The sequence below is a fragment of the Myiozetetes cayanensis genome, unplaced genomic scaffold (assembly GCF_022539395.1).
Source record: "Myiozetetes cayanensis isolate MyiCay16 unplaced genomic scaffold, myiCay2020 scf1, whole genome shotgun sequence".
NCBI lineage: Eukaryota > Metazoa > Chordata > Aves > Passeriformes > Tyrannidae > Myiozetetes > Myiozetetes cayanensis.
The window spans coordinates 148390643-148413318 of NW_026086604.1; the positions used below are offsets into that span (position 1 = coordinate 148390643).

General features: G+C 45.8%; 1 protein-coding gene across 2 annotated transcripts in view; it reads left to right on the forward strand.

Annotated features, from left to right (window-relative positions):
- Positions 1–22676, forward strand: part of LOC126644062 (vasoactive intestinal polypeptide receptor) — a 98981-nt gene that overhangs the window by 69072 nt on the left and 7233 nt on the right. The window contains exons 7-12 of one of the 2 annotated variants that reach the window (XR_007629851.1): positions 7948–8101; positions 10601–10661; positions 12207–12417; positions 13042–13111; positions 15948–16039; positions 21093–21141. Coding sequence is in view for 1 of the 2 variants with exons in the window: in XM_050322955.1 (XP_050178912.1) it covers positions 7948–8101; positions 10601–10661; positions 13042–13111; positions 15948–16039; positions 21093–21222; positions 22148–22189 (549 nt within the window). In the remaining variant the exon portion in view is untranslated. Of the gene's footprint in view, positions 1–7947; positions 8102–10600; positions 10662–12206; positions 12418–13041; positions 13112–15947; positions 16040–21092; positions 21223–22147; positions 22190–22676 lie in introns of those variants that run through there. The other variant, XM_050322955.1, reaches the window with a different exon arrangement.

A 22676-nucleotide genomic window follows, 5' to 3' on the forward strand; every position in this document is an offset into this window, starting at 1 on the left:
GATGGCCACACACGGCACATCGCCCAAGGTGCCAACAGCCCTGAGTAGTTTTAGTTTTTCACACTTTTTTCCTTAGGTCTGGTGTGACTTTGTGTCTTGGCATTCCCACACTTTGCCTTCCCCTTTCCTTGTGTCCCTGGGGAACACCCTGTGAACACACAGCAGCCAAAACAGCAAACCTGCCTGAAGGACTGAACTGAACACTTCAGTTGTTGTTTCATTGGATTATTTGTGGGTTTATGGATGGCTTCTGATATATAGTTTCATGACTGTCATATCTGGATACCATAATAATGATGAACTTCTTACATTTCCAGTCTGGCTGAACACAAAAAAAGCCAACAGTTTGCTATAAACAAAGATCAAATTCCACAGATTAAACTCAGGCTCGAGTTTTGAGCTCTGCAGGTTTGGTTTTGTTGAAGATTCAGCCAAGGGAGAATCATCATTTATCTTTTTTGCTGTTGTATTCCAGTAAGACAAAAAATTCCAACAAATAAAAAAAATTCTTTGCTAAGGAGGTTGGGACTTCAGCAACTGTGAACTTACAGACATATCTCATTTTCTCAGAGTGAAAACTTGGGGGTTTCTACATGAACTTCCTCAGGCCAAACTGATAAGAGCTCCAGGCCCCAAAATGAACTTTATTTATGGAAGTTGAAGACAGAGACATTTTCTTTTCCAGTGCACCCCCATCTGAGGCTCATCAGATCCATCTGGGAGTACCAGGACATTCAGGCTCATGGGGAGATGGAAGATTAGAAATCTTTTTTATGCCCTTGTGTAAAAGTGAAGCAAATATTAGAGACTCAACCACTTCACTGGGTTATGTCCTTTAGGAAAGGCTGTTCCCACCTACACAGAGGAGGGACGAGCTCTTTGACAGCATCTGCTCAACTTTGGGTGGTTTGGGGAGAAGAGCAGAACTCTGAAGAGTTCTGTTGGCTTCAGGAAATAGGGGTACCAATGGACTTGTTGTCACAACACAGACCTAACACAGCCATCTCCTCAGTCTGTATTTTGATCAGATCAGATAAAGAGATTTGTATCTTCCAGACAACTTCTGTGGACTGTTATCCACATATCTGGTGATCTCTGCATGTCTGCTGATCACTCCATATCTACTGATCTCTCCCTATCTCCTGGTCACTGCTACAATCTTAAGGTTTACCCCAAAACAAGGGGGGGAGGAATAAAAAGGAAAAAAAGGGGGGAAAAGCCTTAGGGAATGCTCCTGTAAATAATACAAACAAGTGAAAAAACAACAGAAAGAAAGCTTGGGGAAGGAATGGAGACATCCTGAAAATAACCCAGGAGGGAAGGTAGAAAGTTAGACTGGGGAAGAGCTCTGGAGGAGGAACTTTCTGTGCTCACCCCTGACACAGCAGTGCCCCAGTCATGGGCTGGCACCTTAAAGCAAAGCAGTAGTGCCAATAATGAGGGAAAGTGTGCAAAGTGTGAGGAAGGGCATCATTAAAACTCTGCTCACCCTCTCTCTTTACTTGCTGCCTTGTGCTTGACTTGTCTTACCTCTGAAGTTTTGTTCTGAAGTGCCATTATTCTGTGACTGACGAGCCCAAAACAGGCCCAGTTCACCCATTTACCAAGATAATTCTATTTTTACATCTCAACTCACCTCTGAGTCACCTGGAGCCCAGGCTAGACCAGCCAGAGCCAATCACCATCTTAGAAATGCTCCCAAGACTGGCCCCAAAAATCAAATGAGTGTTCCTGAGAGGAGGAATCGAAAGGCTGAGTCCCTCAAAGGCTGACAGGTACAGAACCCCTGCTGAAATGGGTGAAGAGAAAGGCTTAAATAGCTATGAGGGTCACAGTCAGGGGGATTAAACTCTCTTCTAATGTGAGGAAAAGCAGACAGAAAGGTTCCTGATGAATCCAGCAGGATAGCACTGGGATTTGAGGAAGCCTGTGTGGGAAGTGGGAGAGGCACAAAGGGCAGTCATGTGGACCATGTGGGTGTGTTTTTTGTTGGGGTGAACTGGTGCAGCTCCATTTATTTTGATGCAGTTCAGGATCTGACCCTTGTAAATCCTCACCTTAAACGCTGGAAGTGTCCAAGGCCAGGTTGGACAGGGCTTGGAGCAACCTGGGCTAGTGGAAGGTGTCTCTGCCCATGGCAGGGGGGTTGGAATGGGATGATCTCAAAGGTCCCTTCCAACCCAAAGCATTTTGGGATTCTCTAAATGCCTTGCCATTTCCTACTGGCCTTCAGCTGGCACTGAGGAGGTGGAAGCACAGGGAAAAGCCACGTTTATCTCTTGGGGCTTTGGGTTCCATATGGGTTGAGCTATTGCTGGAGAAATGATGCTCTACCCAGAGAAATAATAATCTACCCAGCTTCACTGGTTGGGAACTGTTCAACTAGTGCAGCCTTGTTGCAGGTGGAAGTGAAGGCCCAGGAAAGAGATAGAGATTGATCCCAGTGGCTTCTTCCAGATGTCTCCATTCTTCCCCAGATGATGGGAGCAGGCAGGACTGTCCCTGTTGGAGCAGTGTGGGTGTGCCTGTGTGTGTGTCTGCACAGCAATGGCATTTCTGCTTCATGGAAGTGGTAACAGATCACCGAGCTCAGACACAAATCCAGGCTATAATGGCTTCATAAACTGCCCAGTGACAGCTGGTATGGAGAAAGCATCCCAGTGTGTGCTCCCACACATGTGGAAATGTGATGGATTGTGACCTGGAGAGGAGCAGGTGAAGAGAAATGGAATATTTTTGCCATTAACAAGGCTTAAGGGCTTTCTTGCATCGTGTTTCTGGGGCACCACTGGTGCAGAGCAAGATGTTAACAGGGACAAATGTCTGTCTGGGGCCTCTTGTCCCTGTGCCTGAGATAGAGGGTCACTGTGAACCCACTTAAGTTGATCTATCTCTGCTTTTAATAACGTATTTTTAACACTTGGACTTGAAGCCACAAAGGGCTCAAGGTCCATCATCAAGCCATAAGGTGATGATTCCCATGAAGGTCTTTTCTTTGACCTGAGAGATGAGAAATTGCTTTGACTGAGACTTTTAACTTGACAACTTCAGCCCTCTCTGGGTCTCAGTCATAAACCACTTTGTTTCTGTCAAGTGGCATTTTAAGAATTTCTTTAATCACATTTCTGTATTCATTTATTCATTCATCTCCTTCACTTACATTGTTAAGTCCTTAACACCCAAAATTTCTGTGCATCTCCCAGGAAAATTTGAAGGGTCACCCTCTAGTGCAGCAGTTTCTTATTTGAAGTTATCTGCTTGTCAAACTCCGTGACTGGGAGGGAAGGAAGGAGTCAGAGGCACCCAATTGATTTAGGAGGAGTTTTCTGGTTTGAATAGACCTCAATTCCCTTTCATGATAGAACATAAACTTTGTGGGGCTTTTTTTATTGCTAATCTGTTTGACTCTAGTCTAGAGCTGCAATTAAAATGAGGGAAGAAATGACAGTGATGGCTTTTTGCCCAGCACTCTGGTTTGTTTGGTTTTAGTTTGCTCTTTTTCTGTTCTTACAAAAAAGGTGAAGTGTGCTAAACCTAAATTAGCCCTCTTTCCTTTTCTTTTTCATTTTTCTTCCTTTTTTCTTTTTCTCTTTCTTTTTCATTTTATTTTCCCTTTTTCTTTTCCTTTTTTTCCTTTTCCTTTTTTTCCTTTTCTATTTTCTCTTCCTTTTTTCTTTTTCTCTTTCTTTTTCTTTATCTTTTTGTTTTTCTTTTCTTTTCCTTTTTTCATTTTCTTTTTCTCTTCCTTTTTTCTTTTTCTCTTTCTTTTTCTTTTTTCTTTTTCTTTTTCTCTTCCTTTTTCATTTTCTTTTTCTTTTTCTTTCTCTTTTTCTTCTTTTTCTTTTTTTATTTTCTTTTTCTTTCTTTTTCTTTTTCTTCTTTTTCTTTTTTTATTTTCTTTTTCTTTTGTTTTTTCTTTTTCTATTTCTTTCTCTTTTTCTTTCTCTTTTTCTTTTTTCTTCTTCTTTTTTCTTTCTTTTTCTTTTCCTTTATCTTTTTCTATTTCTTTTTCTTTCTCTTTTTTCTTTTTTCTTCTTCTTTTTTCTTTCTTTTTCTTTTCTTTTCTTTATCTTTGTTTTCTTTTCTTTTCCTTTTTCTCATTTTCTTTTTCTCTTTCTTTTTCTTTTTCTCTTTCTTTTCCTTTTTCTCTTCCTTTTTTCTTTTTCTCTTTCTTTTTCTTTTTCTCTTTCTCTTTTTCTTCTTTGCTTTTCCTTTTCCTTTCTCTTTTTCTTCTTTTCTTTTCCTTTTGCTTTTCCTTTTCCTTTACCTCTGTCTTTTTCTTGGGTCCAGGACAGATTTAGATCAAAGAAGGGACCCTTTAAAGTCCCTCAGTGCTGTTCCCTGGGCTACCACCCCTGCTTGCAGGAGGAGTAGATTTACACAAATCACCAGAGGACTGATGAAAACCCCTTTTCTCAGTGACAGATTAATCCATATTTTCTTTTATGCTGCCCAGAAGACACAACCTGTGGGAAGGGAGTGACTCAGCTGCTCCTGCCCCCAGCAAGAGCTCATCTTGTCCCAGCCTGCTCAAAGAGGCTTCCTTGGAGTCTTATTTACAAACTGTTCATCGATCCCACTCCTGATCCTATTGCTGACACACTCCTGGAGGACTGGGGAGTGCTGGGCAGGCAGTGCCTGCTTTGCAGATGCTGAAATTAAGGTTTTCCAGCACGGTACAAACCCAAAACTGCATCTCCATAACTGTAGGTCCATTTTAGACACTTGTCTCAGAGACATAACTAAAGGAAAAGGAAAGGGGAAAGGAAAAGGGAAAGAGAAGGGGAAATGGAAAATGGGAAAAGGGAAAGGGAAAGAAAAGGAAAAGGGAAAATGGGGAAAGGGAAAGAAGGAAAAGGGAAAGGAAAAGGAAAAAGAAAGGGAAAAAAGGAAAAAGAAAAAAGAAAAAGAGGGAAAAAAAAGAAAAGAAAAAGAAAAGGAAAAGAAAAAAGGAAAAAAGGGGAAAAGGAAAGAAAAAAGGAAAAGAAAATTAAAAAGAAAGAGAAAAAGAAAAGGAAAAAGAAAAGGAAAAAGAAAAAAAAAAAGAAAAGGAAAAAGAAAAAGGAGAAAGAAAAGGAAAAGAGAAGAGGAAAAGGGAAAAGAAAACAGGGAAAAGAAAAAGGTCCATGTCTATTACAGTTCCAAAGAGGGGAAGAAGAGAGGAGCCACTTGGGTGGATGTGCCATCCACAAAGCCAAGGAAAACCATCTCGTGCCACATCCCATGTGGACCTGAGCAGGGCAAGGTCCCTGAAGCAAAAACAGGGAAATAAGCTGATGTAAATGAGACAGTGGAAGGGAGAGGGTAGAAAAAGCAGCAAAGCAATGCAGCTATTCCTGCTGAAAGTGTCTGTTCCAAAAATAGTCTGTGTTAGTCCTTCAATACTGACACATCATGAGTTCTGCTCTTCACGAAAAAAAAAACCCTTCAGTGAGCTGTAATGGCTCATCTCTGCCCAGTGCCTGTCATCTAAAGGGTAAAACATCTTACATAAACATGGATTTTATTTGCCAGCACTATAACAGCCTCTCTGAGGCTGAATCTAATCAATCAGGCAGGCAGAGACCCATTACCAAGGGCTGTCTGTAATAAGGTCTCTCAAAAGCCAGGAAGGGCCGTTTTCCAAATGTGTCTCTGAGCTGGATGTCAAAGAGGATTCAGCAGGGCAAGTGCATCTCTCATAGAAATATCTGGTCTGGTTTAATTTCACCCAGTTCAGGCAATAGTGGCAAAGCCAGGCAGCAAAAGAAATATCATTATTTAATTTTAAAGATAGGACAGTGCCTCCAGCTCTGCTCCAGGTCCAGCTCTGCAGAACATCCCCGTGCTGCAGGGGATCCCTGGCTGCAAGATGTGCTCAAAATGGTCCACAAAAATAGCTTTTCTCCAGGTAAACCCCAAAATTGCAGGGGTGGTAGCAACTGCTCAAACAGGCAAACATCCCTCAGCAAGGAGCAAAGGGTTGATCTGCTGCAGGTCCCTCAGAGATAGAAGATGCCAAAGCCCAGCTGCTGCCATGGGGATAGAAGAATAAAACCACGGAAAAATTAATACTGGAAAAACCTCTGATATCAGCAAGTCCAACTGCTGGCCATGATCCACCTCAGGTCTGTAACAATCCACCACCATTTTAGGGGAGAAAGTAGGGCCAGAGAACACTCCAGAAGCAAAGATTGCCAATAATGGGAGAAGAGGTGATGGATTTAGGCTGAGTTCAGCACAGCTTCCTCTCTGGACAGCAAAGTCAGGCTGCAAATCCCTTCCTGAGAGTCTCTGCTGGGCAGAAATCACTGTTTGTGAGCAGCTTTTCCTTGTCCTGTGAAGTCCTGCAGCTCCTTGTGATGTCCCCAGTGTCACACACACTGACAGGTGATTTGGAGCGATCAGTGGCAACTGGTGGCACCAAGAAGACACTTTCCACGCTTGCCTTTTTCACCAGTGTGTTTCCCAGCAGCTGCTTTCAGCAGGAGAGGGGGAAGTGGGAGTTTGTCACTGGTGCAGGTCAATTAGTGCTCTAAATTCGGCATCTTGCACGTGCAGAGCACCAGGGAAGAGCCATTAATCAGCAAGTTCTGGCAGTCAGGTTCTCCTGCAGGGTGTTATCCCAGCAGACTCAGGTTCTCCTGCAGAGTTGTTATCCCAGCAGGCTCGCTGAAGGCAGCAGGGCTTTTGCTGAGTCAGCATCTCAGTGATGCAACTGGTGACCTCCTGTAAACCTGCAGCTGAAAAGACCTGGATTCTTCACGTGCTGGGGCAATAACCAGCGCTGGAATTCTCCTTGAGGGCAGCTGATTTCTGCCTTCAGGTGTTTCTCAGTGGGTTTGGCCCCTAAGTGTCAGAAATTTCCCTTTTTATTTAGTTCTTTTGTGAGGGAGCTGCTCCCATTCCTTGGGCTGCAGTGAAGTCTCCACACGGTGAGTTGCTGTGTTTAATTATTCATGTCCTGAAGAAAAACAGTGCACCTTCCCTCTTCCAATCCCTCCCTTTCCAGTGCAATCAAATATGTTCATGCTTGTGTGTGTTTATCCCCTACTTTAAATATATATATATATATATATGTATCTGTCCTTCTTTTCCTAACTGAGGAGCATTTTTTTGCAACTTGGCTTTCTTCAAACTCCTGGCTCATACCAGGCCATGGAGTGATTAAAACTGGACTTATTTTTTGATTTGTCTTTTTTGGGGGAGGTTTTGTTGTTGGCATTTTGGATTTGGGTTTGGTTTTTTTTCTTTTTATCCTGGGGATCATTTCTTTGGGTTTAAGGAGCCAGGTGTCAGTAGCAGGCAGCCCCACCGAGGATGATGAGGGGACTTTGATGACCAAGTCCGCAGTGTCATTCCTCAAGATCACAAAATCAGAGAACATCCTGAGTTGGAAGGGACCCACAAGAATCATGGACTCCACAACTCCTGGCCCTGCACAGGACACCCCAAAAATCACACCAGGTGCCTGAGAGTGTTGTAAAACCACTTCTGCAACTCTGGCAGGTTTGGGGCGTGACCAAGCTGACTGAGTTGATCCCAGCTCGAGGCTGTGCCTTTTTGGAGGGTTCTCCTGGCATCCACTCCAAAGCAGCTTCCCACAGATGTGCACCCAAAACTTCCAGAGAACAACATCGAGCTGGGACCGTGGCCCAGCAGTTTGTCAGCAGGGTTTCCAAGCCTGAGAGCATTCCCAGGTCCATCAAACAGCACCCAGACCCGAGCTGGCTCCCAAGGATTCCACACTGTCCACGCAGAGATTAACATGTCAACCGTGTCCACCCCAAAAAAGCTTTGGAGGGCTTTTAGCTTTTCACCATGGAACTCATTCCAAAAGGAACTTCAGGTTCTGCCCAAATCAGTCCCAAAGACACACACACAGGGCAAGGTGTAAGTGGTAATTTGGTGTCTCTGCTCTGGGAACGTGCTGCAGTTCACCACTCCTCCTTTGTTCTTCTCTTCCAGGTAGGCTGCAAAGCCATGATGGTTTTCTTCCAGTACTGTGTGATGGCCAACTTCTTCTGGCTGCTGGTGGAGGGGCTGTACCTTCACACCCTGCTGGTCATCTCCTTCTTCTCGGAGAGGAAGTACTTCTGGTGGTACATCCTGATCGGCTGGGGTACGCGTCTGCCCCGAGCTTTTAACCCAGAAACCCGGGGGCTCAGGTGGGGCAGAGGTGTGGTGGACAGTCCTGAGAAGGACTTGAGGGTGCTGGTGGATGAGAGGCTGGACAGGAGCTGGGGATGTGCCCTGACAGCCCAGAAAGCTGGGATGTCCTGGGATGTATCGAAAGGATCGTGACCAGCAGATTCAGGAGGGGTCTGTGACCCTGCTGTTCTGCTCTGGTGAGACCCCAATTGCAGAGCTGCCTCCAGCTCTGACCCCCCAACATGAGGAGGAGATGGAGCTGCTGGAGCAAGTCCAGAGGAGGCCAAGAAGGTGCTTTGAGAGCTGGAGCCCCTCTGCTCTGGAGCCAGGCTGGGAGAGTTTGGAGTGTTCCTGGAGAAGAGAAGGCTCCAGGAAAACCTCAGAGCCCCTTCCAGGGCCTAAAGGAGCTCCAGGAGAGCTGGAGAGGGACTTGGGAAAAGGGATGGAGTGACAGGACAAGGGGTGATGGCTTCAAACTGAAAAAGAGTATATTTAGATGAGATATTAGGAAGAAATCCTTCCCTGTGAGGGTGGGCAGGCCCTGGCACAGGTTGCCCAGAGAAGCTGTGGCTGCCCCTGGATCCCTGGAAGTGTCCAAGGCCAGGTTGGACGGGGCTTGGAGCAACCTGGGCTAGGGGGTTGGAGCTGGATGAGCTTTAAGGTCCCTTCCAACCCAAACCATTCCAGGATTCCATATGTGCTACCTTGCTGCCAAGGATTTCCTGCAGCCAGGAGCAAGATCAAGTGATGTCCAGAGGGGTTTTACTGAATTCAGGCCAGGCAGATATCCTGGGATTGCCATCACCTGAGTGCCAATGCTGATAACCCTCTGCTTCCTGCATTTGGGATTTTTCCAGCTTTAATGCAAATGTAATGCATTAAATGCATTTCTCCAGCATTAATGCAAAAATCCGGTCTTGAACACATAAAATAAATAAAATAAAATAAAATAAAATAAAATAAAATAAAATAAAGAAATAAAAGGATTCTGTGAAATGGAATAGAATAAAATACAATGAGAAAATGCCAAGGAAGGCAGAATCAAGCTCTTCACAAAGCAACTCACAACTGAATTGTTAACCTATGCAAATTAATCCTACCAGATCCACTTCTTTTCTTTCTCCAGAAAGAAATCAGAGGTCTTTTTTTCCCCCTTAATGCCATTTAGTTGAAAATTTATGTTTAAGTAAGCAAATAGCTTTCTACTGAATGCTCTCAGCAGCTAAAACTGAGGAATAACGAGAGCAGGGAAGAACCTAGAAAAGATTAAATAAAATCGTGTCACATCCAGGGATACATCTGGACCCAGGATTTGATCAATCAGCCATGGAGTAACTTCCATTGGAAGTGACAGGAGCTATGCTTGGGTTCACACCACAAAAAAGAGGGACAGCTCTCTGGGCTGGAAGCACAAGAAGGGATGACGTTGGCAGGCTTTGATTTACATGCAGTTAATCAGGTCAGACCCTCTTTAAACCTGCCTTGTGCCTGGATATCCTTCATTTCGGCACCTTGGAGCTGCAGATTTTAAAGAGAAATGAATGAAAGTAATGATTTTAAATCAGAGATAATTTCTGTCCCTCATAATGTGTTCTGAGGTTGCTTGAGTGAAGAAGGGAAATTCCAGGGAATGGCTTGAGGGATCTTTTGGTCTTTTAGTCATCCATCATTTGCAAGAGCATCAGTGATGGGCCTGAAATGGATTATGCATGAATTAATAATTTGGATGCACTAATTACATTTCTTAGTGGCTTTATTGCCATTGCACCTGGAAATCACTGGTGATAAACCCCACACAAGCTGTGAGTGACACAGAGCAAAGTGACACGTCCTTCCCAAAGTATTTCCAACCTAAATCCAGTCCAAGACAAGAGACAGGGAAAAGAGGGACCACTCTGATGGAGCGAGACCACCTCAATCCTGCAGATGATCATGCAGTGAGGAGCAGAGGCAGGTTCATCTGGCCAGCTGCAGACACCTGCATGCGAACTTGTCACAGTGGTCAGTGGAAATCCAGGGAAAAACAGTCAAGGGATATTTCATATGTCTTGTCCTGGAGCAAACATTGACCTGTGTGTTAGAAGCACGTTATTCCTCCCCGTTGATGCTACACAGAGCTTGTGGTGACTGCCTTTGGTACAGGTGTCCACACTGTAAATGCCTGAATGGATGCCTGTTCCTTGCATTTCACCATCTGAAGTCCTTTTTCAGGCATTGCTGCGACAGGAATTTTAAGTGCTGGGGAGCAGTTACAGGAAACTCATCTCACAGGGTGGATGGGAGAGGAAGGCAACACGTTGCCTGTTTGGCCTGTGAGCATTAAAGAGGTGGAGCATTTGCCCAGTCCTGAGGGAAGGCATCACCTCAGTCCCTCCCTCACCTCAGGAGAGATGGAGAAAGAGAGGGAGAACAGCCCTGAGGACACTGATAATGATTTCTGACAGTAACACCACCCCTTTTCTCTTGCCAGGTGCCCCCTCCGTGTTCATCACTGCTTGGACCATTGTCAGGATTTACTTCTTTGACGTTGGGTAAGCCTGTGGACTCAGTTCTCTTTCCTTCATGATTCTTCCTCCCTTCCTCTCCCAGGAAAGCCCTTTAGGAAGCCACCATCCCAGCAGTCAGAGCAGAGCAGAGCAGAGCAGAGCAGAGGGTCTCCCCTGCCACCACGAACCATGAAATGCTCCAAGGTCTCCCTGAAGACACACGTTTTATGTCAGCTTAGACCAGTCACTCACCCTCTTTGCTTCCCCATCCCTTGGTCAGGGTATTTGTGAGCAGCCCCTGATGTTTTCATTTGGCCCAGGTGTAGATGTCAACATGATGAAGTCAAGTGAGCCCTACCAGAAATTTTCATTGCTCGGAGCAGAGCTTTGCATCCTGCAAAAACGTGAAGCAGATGCTCAATAAACACACCTTTTACCTCTCCCACAGAAAAGTCTAAAACCTCTTTTTTTTTTTTTTCTTTTCTTTTCCCAAGCAGATTTTAGCATCTGTTCTTCATCCTCTTTAACCTTGCAGCAGCCTTTGATATTTTAGATAAGAAGCAGGTAGGATACAGCCAAGAAAATGAGGCAGATAGCAGAGTTATCCAAGGATATATGAAAGTAAAATGGATTTGATTCTGCAATCCTCCTTCTTGCTTTTATTCAAGCAGTCAAGAGCTACAGTAATTGGAAAGGTTTTTAGGGGAAAACACTCCAGAGAGTTACAGAATCGGGTGCTTGTTCTGCCCTCACTGTGCATGCCCTCACTTCTTGCATTTGCATCCCACAGCTAATTCCATTTTCTCCCTCTCCAAGTGTGTCCTGAATTGCCCTTATTTCGGTTGGAGAAGGATTTCTCATTGCATTTTTGATTTATAGTCATGCTCACACATTTCCTGAGGGCCACTCACTTCCTTTGTGCTTTCACTCTCCCTGCATAAAACTGACCTTCTTTCCTCTGTTAATAAATAGCCTCCCCAATGAGATAGAGACAGGAGGATTTAACCATTCTGGGTGCCAGTGCTTCTTACTGTACATTCCCACTCAGCTCCAGCAATTCTTAATAAAAATACAGCCTTCTTTGCGTTTTCTGGAGGCTTTAAAGCTCTGCATTTTTGTGCCAAGCAAAACAGGGTGAATTTACAGGATATGCTAATACCTAACACAGATTATTTTTTCCATACCAGAGTTACCTACAGAGCAAAATTACAGGAAGTTAATCCAGATGAAATAAACTAATTATGTCAGATCAGTTAAACAACATTAAGCCTCCGTTCAAACATTTTAACTCCAAATTAAAATGACCTCCACTCAGGCTGTCTGAATTTATTTAAAAAATGGAGTGCACTAGACATAATTAGGGCCACTTTAACTCTGAATGAGAGGGCAGAAGGCACCTGACTGCCAGCATCTGTGTGTGAGAAATTTGCTCCATCTCCTTTTAGAGCTAGTGGAGGTTTAGTCAGTGGAGTCCACGGAGTGCAATTTTTATTCATTCTAGAGCTGCTGCCTAAAATAGGTCTCAGAGCTGTGCCCTAAAAATGCTTCTGCTTATCTGCTGTTGCCTGCACTGTCAACATTCTGAATCAGAAGAGCTGAATCCGGGTGGAATAGTCTCCAGGAGGCTCCACTGATCTATTTCTACCACGAAGGCAGCCCAATTTCTGTGAATGCTTTCCTAAAAATGCACCTTCCATCACCCGACCCAGGTCTGCAGATAAATGTGTCCCAAGCAGTATCAGTCATTTCCACATCATTCCCCTCCTGCCCTTTCCTTGTTGGCTTTAAAATACAGTTCCAGGTGAGTGGAGTTGTGTGCAGACACAACTTGGGGATGAAATAAATCCCATCCTGGACCCAGTGGACTTTTCTGAGTAGATCCACAGCTCAGATGCAGATGGATTTAGTGGCACTAATCCCACCACTGGCTGTTACCTTTTTCAGAAGGACGTGGTTGGGTTTGTTTCTGGTGGTGCCAGGTGCTCTCTGAAGATGCTCCACCATCCTGGAGGATGGTGGAGCATCTTCAGAGAGCAACTGGCACCTCCAGGATGGTGGAGAGCACTGGAGGCCTGATGGATCTGTGGGTTTGGCAGCATTCCCTTGGAGCAGAGAGGAGTAGGAGCAGTAGGAGAAATTCAGATCACCATCCTCTCCCACATTCACCCTACAGAACATCTTCCAGCCTATCCCATTTCCAAAAAAAAAGGGCTCTCAGGGTTGTGTCTGGGTCAACTGGTGCCTGCCAGTGCTCAGAGCCTCTGCAAAGCAAGTGTTTGGCCATTCACAGTTCGTGCACACAAGGTTTAGTCCTAATAATCCAGCCCAGATATCCTTAGATTTTAGGGAATCCTGAGAGGTTACATATCATGCTTGCTTGCTGTGCTTCAAGTTTTAAGTCTGGTTTTATTTCTTTTTTTTTTAGGTGCTGGGAGGAAATAGTGGAATCCCCATTCTGGTGGATCATTAAAACTCCTATTTTGGTGTCTATTTTGGTAAAGTATCAGCACATTCTGCTGGCTGCAAAGCCACCTTTAGTCCCAAGTGGTGGTGGGGGGTGAAGGGGTGTCGAGAAGTGTCCTGTAAATGCCCATGGGAGATTCACTGGCAGGTCAAATCCCACTGCACATTGCACATCTGTCCTAGGACAAGGGAAAAACTCTCCAGACAAACACATTTACCTTTAGCATTGACCATGGAATGGCCCATTTGATGTGCCTCTGACCACTCCATCTCCTACCTGCCCTGGGCACTCTGGCTGTGCAGCCAGAGGAGGTTGAGGAACGTGGTTGGAGCTCCAGGAAAGGCTCATTTTGCCTCATGGGTCAGTGGGTGTGTGAATTCAGCCTGGTGAATTGTGCTGTGAGAGGGGTTTTGTGTTCTCTGAGCTGACCAGGAGGACTCGTCTAGTTGTCGATGTCAACACCACGAAGTGAAATGAGATGAGATGAGTCCCACCATAAATTTCTAGATAAAAAAAGGGGTTTAATCAATTCCCCTGGGGGTATTTGCCTCTTTTTATAGCCCCCAGGGCAAAGCTGGATCCCAGCTGTGTGTTTTTAAAGCCAGTTCTCAAGAGGCTGGGTTGATTTCCAGAAGGGTCTGACTTTCATTCTCTGGATGTGATCAGTTCTGACCACAGAAACCAGGACACTTCTGAGGAGCTCAGTCCTCCCATCCTTGTTGAGCATTATGTGTTTCCCCTGTCAGGTACCAGGCCAAGCCTTAAAATCAAATGAACTTGAGTTAAATTGAGCTCTGAGTTTTCTTAAATGAAGGCAAAAATGTGTGAAGGGAATAAATTAAAAAAAAAGAAGCAATAATCTTTCCTTAGAACATTTATTCTTCTTATTCCACGTGCATCATGACCTTTACAAGAAGATTTTGGCTTTTTTTTTCTGTAGCATTTGTCGTACAGGGATTCAAAACTGCGACAATTTGAATAATGACATTTTACTCTGTTTACCTCGCTGAAAAGAAATACAGTGCTTGGATGACACATCTCAAAATATTTATGTCATCACAGCAAGCTATAGATAGTACTTTCCCTTTCCTGAGATAAGCCTTCAGTCAAAAAATACACCCTATTATTCTCTTTGGATCAGTGAGCCCGTATTTGCTTTTGGCCAGTAAATCATTTCCTCCTTGCCAAACAGAAAGTTTACCCAGCAGTTCCTGATTTTCCTGCTGCAGATATCCCATAAATCTGTCCCAGAGGAAGGGCATGATAACCACCAGCTGATGAACAGCAGGTTTCTCTGGGGACTAATGCAACATTTGCTCCATATCCGTGGGAATAAAATGTGTGGCTCCACGTAAGGAAGAAATGCATATCCAAGATATACAAGATCTTTAAGATACATAAGATACACCTTATAAACAAGGTATTAAGCACTGAGAACACATCAAGTGCCTCTGATTAAGTTGAAAAATAAATTAAAATACTTCTCCAGCATCCTGACATCCACATGTTCTCCCGTGGAATGCTAAGGTTGTATTTCCCACTCCACCTGATTAACCACTGCCCATGGTTGCTCTTGACCCCTCCAAGCCAGCACAGTCAGCATTTAATGCTCCATTCTTACCTTCAGTGCTGCAGCCATCAATGCTCATTAGGGTAATTGATCTAGATAACAATGTTTTGAACTCATAAATTTTACTTGCCACCAAGTCAGACACAAAGCATTTCCACGAGCAAATAAATACCAGCAGAAAACGAAGACAAATGGCTCGGGATAGATAAAAAGTGATTAAGCCATGCATCCAAGAAATACCATTAATTTCCAATTACTCATAGCCTTTGAAAAAAACAGTGAGTGTCTAATTGAGAGATGTGCTTCAGTCTATTTTATTCACATTGTTGTTGAGATAAATGTAAGAATTGCTGGAGGAAATGTTACAATCTGGTTTTGCAGGAAATCAGATTGGCTGGTTAACACAATCCCTTTCCAGCTGCTGAGCCTCTGAAAATCAGAGTCATTTGTGCATTCACTAACCATGAAAGGAAAAAGAAAGGGGCTGTGGCCAAACAAAAACTAAACTAAGTCCTCAGAAATCTGTTGCTGCTTTTCTATTTTCTGAGTTGCATGAATAACAGGATGATTTAATGGATGAGACCTCACAGGCAAATAGAGTTGCATTCAGTCCATGCCATCTACTACATTCCATTGGGAAAATCCCATTCCTGGCTCTACACCTTTGCTAATAAAGGGAGGTTAACATTACTTGAGTGTGTTGGTGGAGCACTTTGAGATCTTTTGGGTGAAAAGAACCCTCTAAAATCCCGGTGTCAGATCCCAGTCTAACATCTCAGGTGTGAATGTTTTCTCACTGTGTCCATGAGGTCTGTCCCATGCTATGCAAGTTCTCCAGCCTCTTCCAGGGGAAAACATGGCCCACAGCACTGAGTAGAGTGGGGTGGGTACTGCTCTGTGTTTTGTTTTGGTCTCCTTGGCTCGCTCTCTGACGTGCTCAGCAGTCTCCCGAGGGCTTTGACATCCGTCGCTCGGCTCATTCCCAAGGCTCTTTTCCCAGCCCGGCGCCGGCAGGACGTCGTGCATAGCTGTGCTCTATGGGCTTGACATCATCATACTTGGGATGTATGACACGAAGTCCCAAGCAGGCTGATGTCAGGCCCAAGATGCCATCCTGTGTCCGTTTACTTTGGGCGCTCTGCTCATGGCTGCTTAACCACAGCTTGTTCCATGGCAAAAACGCGGCAGTGGAAGGAATTCCCCTCTGATGATGGGCTCTGCTCACCAGGGAAACATAACTAATGTTTTGCCTCTCTCTCTTTCTCTGTCTGTGTTCCCTTTCCTCCCATCCTGGCAGGTGAACTTCATCCTCTTCATCTGCATCATCCGCATCCTGGTGCAGAAGTTGCATTCCCCGGACGTCGGGCACAACGAAACCAGCCAATATTCGTGAGTCCTGGGCTCCTCCTACCATGTCCTTCGTGGTTTTTGGGAAACCTGTTTCACTGTTAGGTCATTATTGCATCATGATTCACTATTGCTTCACTATTGTGTCTGCCTGCACTGATCAGAATCAATTAATTGTTAATTGATTCGAGCTGATCAGAAAGCAGGAAACGGAGCGTTTTCTAAAACAGCTGGACGGGTTTGATGTCAGTTTGAGGCAGGTGAGAAGGCCTTCTCCTGGGATTAACAATGAAGAAGTGAGAGCAACTATAATGATCAAGAGGCAGAAAAAGTTCTTTCTTTGCATCTTTAATATTTCATGGATTCTGAAGGCAGAGGAACCCAAAGAGTTGCTGTACTCAGCGTATGGGTTGTTTTTTTTTTTCCCCTGACTCTCAGATCCCTTTCTCAAAGAAGGAGAGGTCTAGAAAATTAGTCCATTCCATAGAATCTGTGGCAGATTTTCCTTATCCCAAAGCAGACCTCTAAACTAGATGGGATTATTTCAATGCATTTCTCTTCAGTGTTGAGAAGGATCACTGTCTCAGAAGATTGGCTTGACTTAATGCTTTTATTCCAGGGATATAACGTTGACCTTAATGGGGATTTTTATCATGAACAACATGCCAGTGAGATCAACATCTGTCTCAGTGGCCAAGGCTGGTCTTAGTTGTAGAATTATAAGAGTGAAAAAAAAGTCCATCTGCATGGATTTGTTCTGGCTTCAATGCAAACAAGACAAAAGTTCAGACCAGCTCATTTTTGACTCTTGCCACTGTCCTGGCTCGGCTTTTCAACCATCCTGGATATTTATTAAATGTTTCCTTGAAGAGAACCAAAATGAGAAAGGTCCTGTTTCTACAGTCACTGCTCATAAATCTGCACTTTTGGGTACCCTGAAGAACCTGAGCTCAGTTCAGCTTTCTGCAAGATGGAAAACAATAACAGCCTGTTCCTTAAACGCTGCCCAGCCATGACACTGAACCTGTCTCTAGTGATGGTAAATTATTCATTTCATCTGCCTCGAGAGATTCTCTGATTTATGAAAGAAAAGGCCAGAGTTTGACCTTAACTTCTCCCTGCAGCAGCCAAAGCCAATTACCTCTGGTTTTGTCATCTCAGCACTCCAATATTACCAACCCTGGGCCTTTTATCCCCCTATTTTTCTGTATTTCCAATTTGGATGTTGCACCTTTGCACCCCGGGATTGCGAGGGCCCTGGCCAGCTGTGGAGATTAAATCAGCATATTGAAATATGTTCTGAGCAGCATCCTGGAGCTTTTGGGTTCAGGGCACATTTTCCAGTGAAGGGGGCACTGAAATTTTCCCGGGAAAGCTCCTTTTGCCTCGTAAACAAACGTGGCACAGCAGTAAAGCACAGGCTTCCCCTCACCCACCTGCCCAACAAGAGGTGCTGCTGAGGTACAGCTGAGCTTCCCATCTGCAGTCCCTCACCTCCCTTCCCCTCCTCAGTTCCATCAGGGAATGGCATCAGTTGCTCACTTCACAGAACCGCAGAATCCCAGAGTGGTTTGGCTTGGAAGGGGCCTTCAAGCTCATCCAGTTCCACTCCCCTGCCGTGGGCAGGGATACCTTCCACTGGATCAGGTTACTCAGAGCTCCATCCAACCCAACCTTAAACTTTTATGTGTCCAAGATATGTGAGATGCTTCAGGACATTTTCAGGTCCTTTCTTGGACCTGGCACGTAGGACCCAGGACCTGTGGGAGGTTTTTACCCTTCTACGGTGGCATCTGGCCACCAGCCACGTTCTCTGGGACATCTGGAAGTCTCTGTTGACTGAACTGAGAGCAGCAGGACATGAGGCACCACACTTTCCTGTGGGAGGAAGTATTAAGTGTCTCAAGCTGAAGGCTGGAACCCAGCAAGGGGAGTTCTCAGTGTGGTCCTAAGTTGTCAGTGTTTGGACAGCAATCTGTGGAGACTTCTAGGGCTCCAGAGCCTGGAGTTCTACCTGCAGGACCCAAAACTGCTGCTAATGAAATATTGAGGGAGCGGGGGGGGCTCAGCCTGGAGAAAAGGAGGCTCAGGGGGGACCTTCTGGCTCTGCAACTCCCTGACAGGAGGGGGAACCAGGGGATGGTCGGGCTCTGCTCCCAGGGAACAGGGACAGGACAGGAGGGAACACTTCCAGCTGTGCCAGGGGAGGGGTAGGTTGGACATCAGCAGGAATTTCTTCACTGAAGGGGTGGTCAGGCCTTGGCAGGGGCTGCCCAGGGAGATTTGGAGTCCCCACCCCTGGAGGTGTCCCAGGAAGGCCTGGATGTGGCACTCAGTGCTCTGGGCTGGGGGACAAGGTGGGGATGGGGCACAGGGTGGACTCTGTGACCTTAGAGGGCTTTTCCAACCTCAGTGATTCTGGGATTCTGTTTGGGTTCCTCCTGCCAAGTCTGATATAAATCTATTTTGAACTAACAACATCCTGGATATCCCATTTGCATTCTCCCCCCTTCTGTTGTTTATTTTATATTGTTTATTTTCTAAAAGCGCCCTGACATGTTGACAGCATTGTTCAAATTCCAAGGAGTTTCAGTGTAGCTGCAGGCTGGAAGTTCAGGTGCACTGCTGACTCACTTATTAACTCTCCAGACAGGGAGCTGGGCTTTCATGTATTGGAAACTGTGAAAACAAGACTCCCAAAAGAGTTTTCTGGAACTGGCAGAGACACGTGCAATAGTGGGACAGCAAAATTTCATGCAAAGAGATTTTGTTTTCTACAACAGGAAACTTGAGTAAAATTCACCTCTTTCCATTCTCTAGATCAGTGTAGTCATCAAAGTTTTCTGGGTAGCTTTTCCATGATAATTTCAAGGAGCATGACTAAAATGTCCTGGGACCTGCAGGCTGATGGACACGTGTTTTCCCTAAATTACCTGTCACCGTGTACATCTGTCAGAGAGGGAGGGTCTAAGATGTTCTGGGAATGAGATTTATGAGTTTTTTGCGAATCCATGGCTTCCAGCAGGAAGATTTAACCAGCTGGAATTTCTGCCTCCTGCACTTCCAGGCTTTATCTTCCTGGGAGAAATTACACCCTGAGTGGGGAGGATGATTTTCCTCTTTGCAGTCTTTGGTGGGGGGAATCTTTTAAATGTCACAGTGCTGGACCACAGAGCCCTGATGCCAAACTGAGATCTGAAACGTCCCTCAGTGTCTGGGGAAGGAAGAGCCTGGTCTGAGGGGTTGTGCAAATCAGGGGAAGGGCCTCAAGTTTTGGTATTTATGTCCTTTTGGTTGCCTCAGTGCATCCAGGAGGAGAAATGTAACTGAGGCCCCAGTGTTGTCTGCAAAGATAAGATCAATTTTTCTAATCCTCTGGAGGTTGAAAACAGCATCCCTATCAGTATGGTACACAAAGGTAGGGTCTCATCATCTGCTCCAGGCTGACTGTTCCTCAGAGGTCGGGGAGAGAGGAGAAAAATCCAACACAAATATTCACTGAGCTGTGATCTGCTTAGAAAATGAGTTGCTTTCTCCTGTATCTGGAGCTGGGGGCATTAGGGCTTGATCATACTGGCCAGAGCTGCTGCTGAGAGGGAGGAACATGGAACACTGATGGTCACCAAAGGCAGTGACAGTGCCCTGGCAGAGCAAGACATCCAGGAGAACTCAGATTTTGGATCTACTCACCGTGAGCAGGGATGTGCCTGCTGGGGAGGGATGAGGGAAAGGCAAATTCCTGTCCTCTCAGCTTCCTACAGGCACTGATTTTGCCTGGAATGAGGTGTACCCAGCAGGTATTTCCTGGGGAGCCACAGCCTCCAAAACGAGCCCTAATGCCGAGCTGTCTTCAGGCCAGGCCCAGGGAAAGCTGGAAAGTCTGCTGGGAGCTACAGGGACGGGCATCATCTGCACAAAGCTGGCACATCAGCCCTCCCAGGGGGCTGGTGCAGATGGCCAAGAAATGAAGATGGTCTGAGAGGACTGAGCCTGATGAGGCTTTGGAGGTGAAGGGTTTGCAGGTGGAAGAACAAGCATTTCCAGCATCCTCTCCTTAGCTTCGTTTCCTCCAGGAGCCTCTGAGAGAGACGGAGATGCCACGGGATGTGGGTGACCAAGGGAGCCAAAACCCACACAGGCACCCTTAGACTCCTGATTTCATTTTATTTCTGTCAGCTATTTTTTTAATAATGATTAGATTTAATAAATTATCATCTCCTCCTAATTAGGCCTCTGATTACCCAGGCTGATGCCATCAAGCACTAATACTGTTCATCCCCCTCCTTTGGAGACATTCATTGTGCAGTAGCCTGTCATTATTCCCAGCTAAACATACCATTTCTCTCCCAGAAGCTGTAATTTTCAGCAATCTCCCAAGCAAACAAAGACAGTGCTAGATGATGATTTAGCTGGTAGAGATGAGGAAAAAAAAAAAAAAAAAAGATCTCTGGTGGGAGGGGAAGAAGGGAGAAGGGAGGAAGAAATACCTCCAGTGGAGCTGCTAGGAATAAAGATGTCTCATTTTATGGTGTCACCACGTCTGAAATCACCAGCTGCCTGCAGTCTGAGGAACAAGGAGAAATAATGTGGGGCTGATTGCTCTGCCTGAGCTGGAGCCATGGATGTAATTATATGAGAGCTGTTAACGAGCAGGAAATGCTCCCAGCACGGTCCCTGCTTAGTCTGAAGTGCCACACAGTGCCTGTTCCCAGCTGAGCTTCCACCCCCACCTGTCACTGCATCCCAGCCCAGGTGGGCAGAGGGATCCTGGCGAGGCTGAGCTGGGAGTGGCATCTCCACCCCCCCTGTTTTGCTGTACCCCAGGCACTCCACCCCCCTGGGGTGAGGGCAACCTCCTGATGCTCCCTTGCTCAAGGCTGGATGTTCCCAGGACCTCGGGGTGAGTGTCCTGAGGACAAACAAAGTCACTTCACATGTAGATCCATCACCACAATCCAGGCAATCAGCAAAAAGGTGCTGCAGCAAATTCAATGTCCAGGGTTGCACAGGGCTCGGGGCTGTAGGATTTCTCATCCTCTTACCCTTCAGCTCCTCTTCCCTCTCCCCTCCTGACTCATGTTTGTCTTTCCCACAGGAGGCTGGCCAAGTCCACCTTGCTGCTGATCCCTCTCTTTGGCATTCACTACATCATGTTTGCTTTCTTCCCTGACAATTTCAAAGCAGAAGTGAAGCTGGTCTTTGAGCTCGTGGTTGGGTCCTTCCAGGTAAGCCACCCCTTTGGGGCCACCACTCAGCCACTGGGTCTGGCAGGAGGGAGAAGTGTGATGACAATAAGCAAAAGTGAGCTGCTCTTTCCTGGCCATGCCTAAATGCAGCTCTTGTACCTTTGGGGAAAAAGCTCCTCACTCCAGCATGGCCAGGATGGGAGATAAACTTACATTTTGCCTCCTGGAATTCCAAGAGGAGATTCTCCCTCCTTGTTTCAGGCACCTGAAAAGAAAATGGACATCTGTACATTTAGTCACCCTGGGGTTTATGTGCTTAAGGGAAAAAAAAAATGAGCATCACAGGTCAGTTTATATAATATTGACATATTATATGTCAGTATAAGTGGTTGGAGGGGACTTGGAGCACCCTGCTCTAGTGGAAGGTTGTCCCTGTCCATCTCATGGGGTTAGGAACTAGATGACTTTTAAGGTCCCTTCCAACCCAAACCATTCTACAATTCCACGTTAGTCCTGCTGAAGTTTGGTTCTCAGACCCTCCCACACACCTCAGTCAGTGTTGGGCCGCTAAACTTGACCCTGAGGCTGCACGAAAAGAAGCCCTTATTTAAGTGTTTCCTCCCATTGCTTCTGTCCATTATCAGTTCCAGCCACGTCCTCACAGCCTGGGAGCAGGGTCTGGCTGTCCCCATGTCCCCATGCACGTGTCAGTGGCAAGTTTTATTCAGTGGTGAATGAGTTAATGTCCCTCTCTATAACATCACCACTTCACATCTGGCAGGTGGAAGTGCTCAAAAACCACCTGGATGTGGCACCTGGGGACATGGGTTAGTGGTGAAGATGGCAGTGTTGGACATGATGATCTTAGAGGTCTTTTCCAGCCTTGACAATCCCACGATTCCATGATCCCTCCTTGGAGATCGCTGTGTTTAGTGCTAAAAGCCTGTTCTCTCCTCTTCCCCAGGGATTCGTGGTGGCCGTTCTGTACTGTTTTCTCAACGGAGAGGTAAGAGCAGCAGTGTTGTTTGGCTCATGTTTGCCAGCTAGGTGGACTGAGTGTCCCATTCCTGATGTCACCACGCCGGTGGGAAGCACCCAAGGCAGATCTCTCACTCCAGAAAAACAGTTCAGCCGCTTCCCTGACAGTTTTCAGCACAATTAATAAACGTGGCAGGGCTTTTGTGTGCATTGCTGCCAAATCCACCCTTTAGCCACGAGACAGCATCAGCAGAACCTTCCCCAAACCCTGATCCCAAAGGCCCACCTCCAGCAGGGAAGGATAAAGCCCACCTAAGCCTTGCTAAGTGCCTCAGTGAATCCTCCACAGGGCCAGGCCCGCTGCTGGGATGGAGCTCATTAGTGCAGTGATATTTCTGTGTCATCCTCCACCTGCCCGTGAATTCAGCTGATTAAGCCCGTGTTGCAAAGGCTCCCAAGCAGATGTGAGCAGATAGAGGCTCAGAGCTGCTGTCATCTGATGCCCTTCCAGCCCC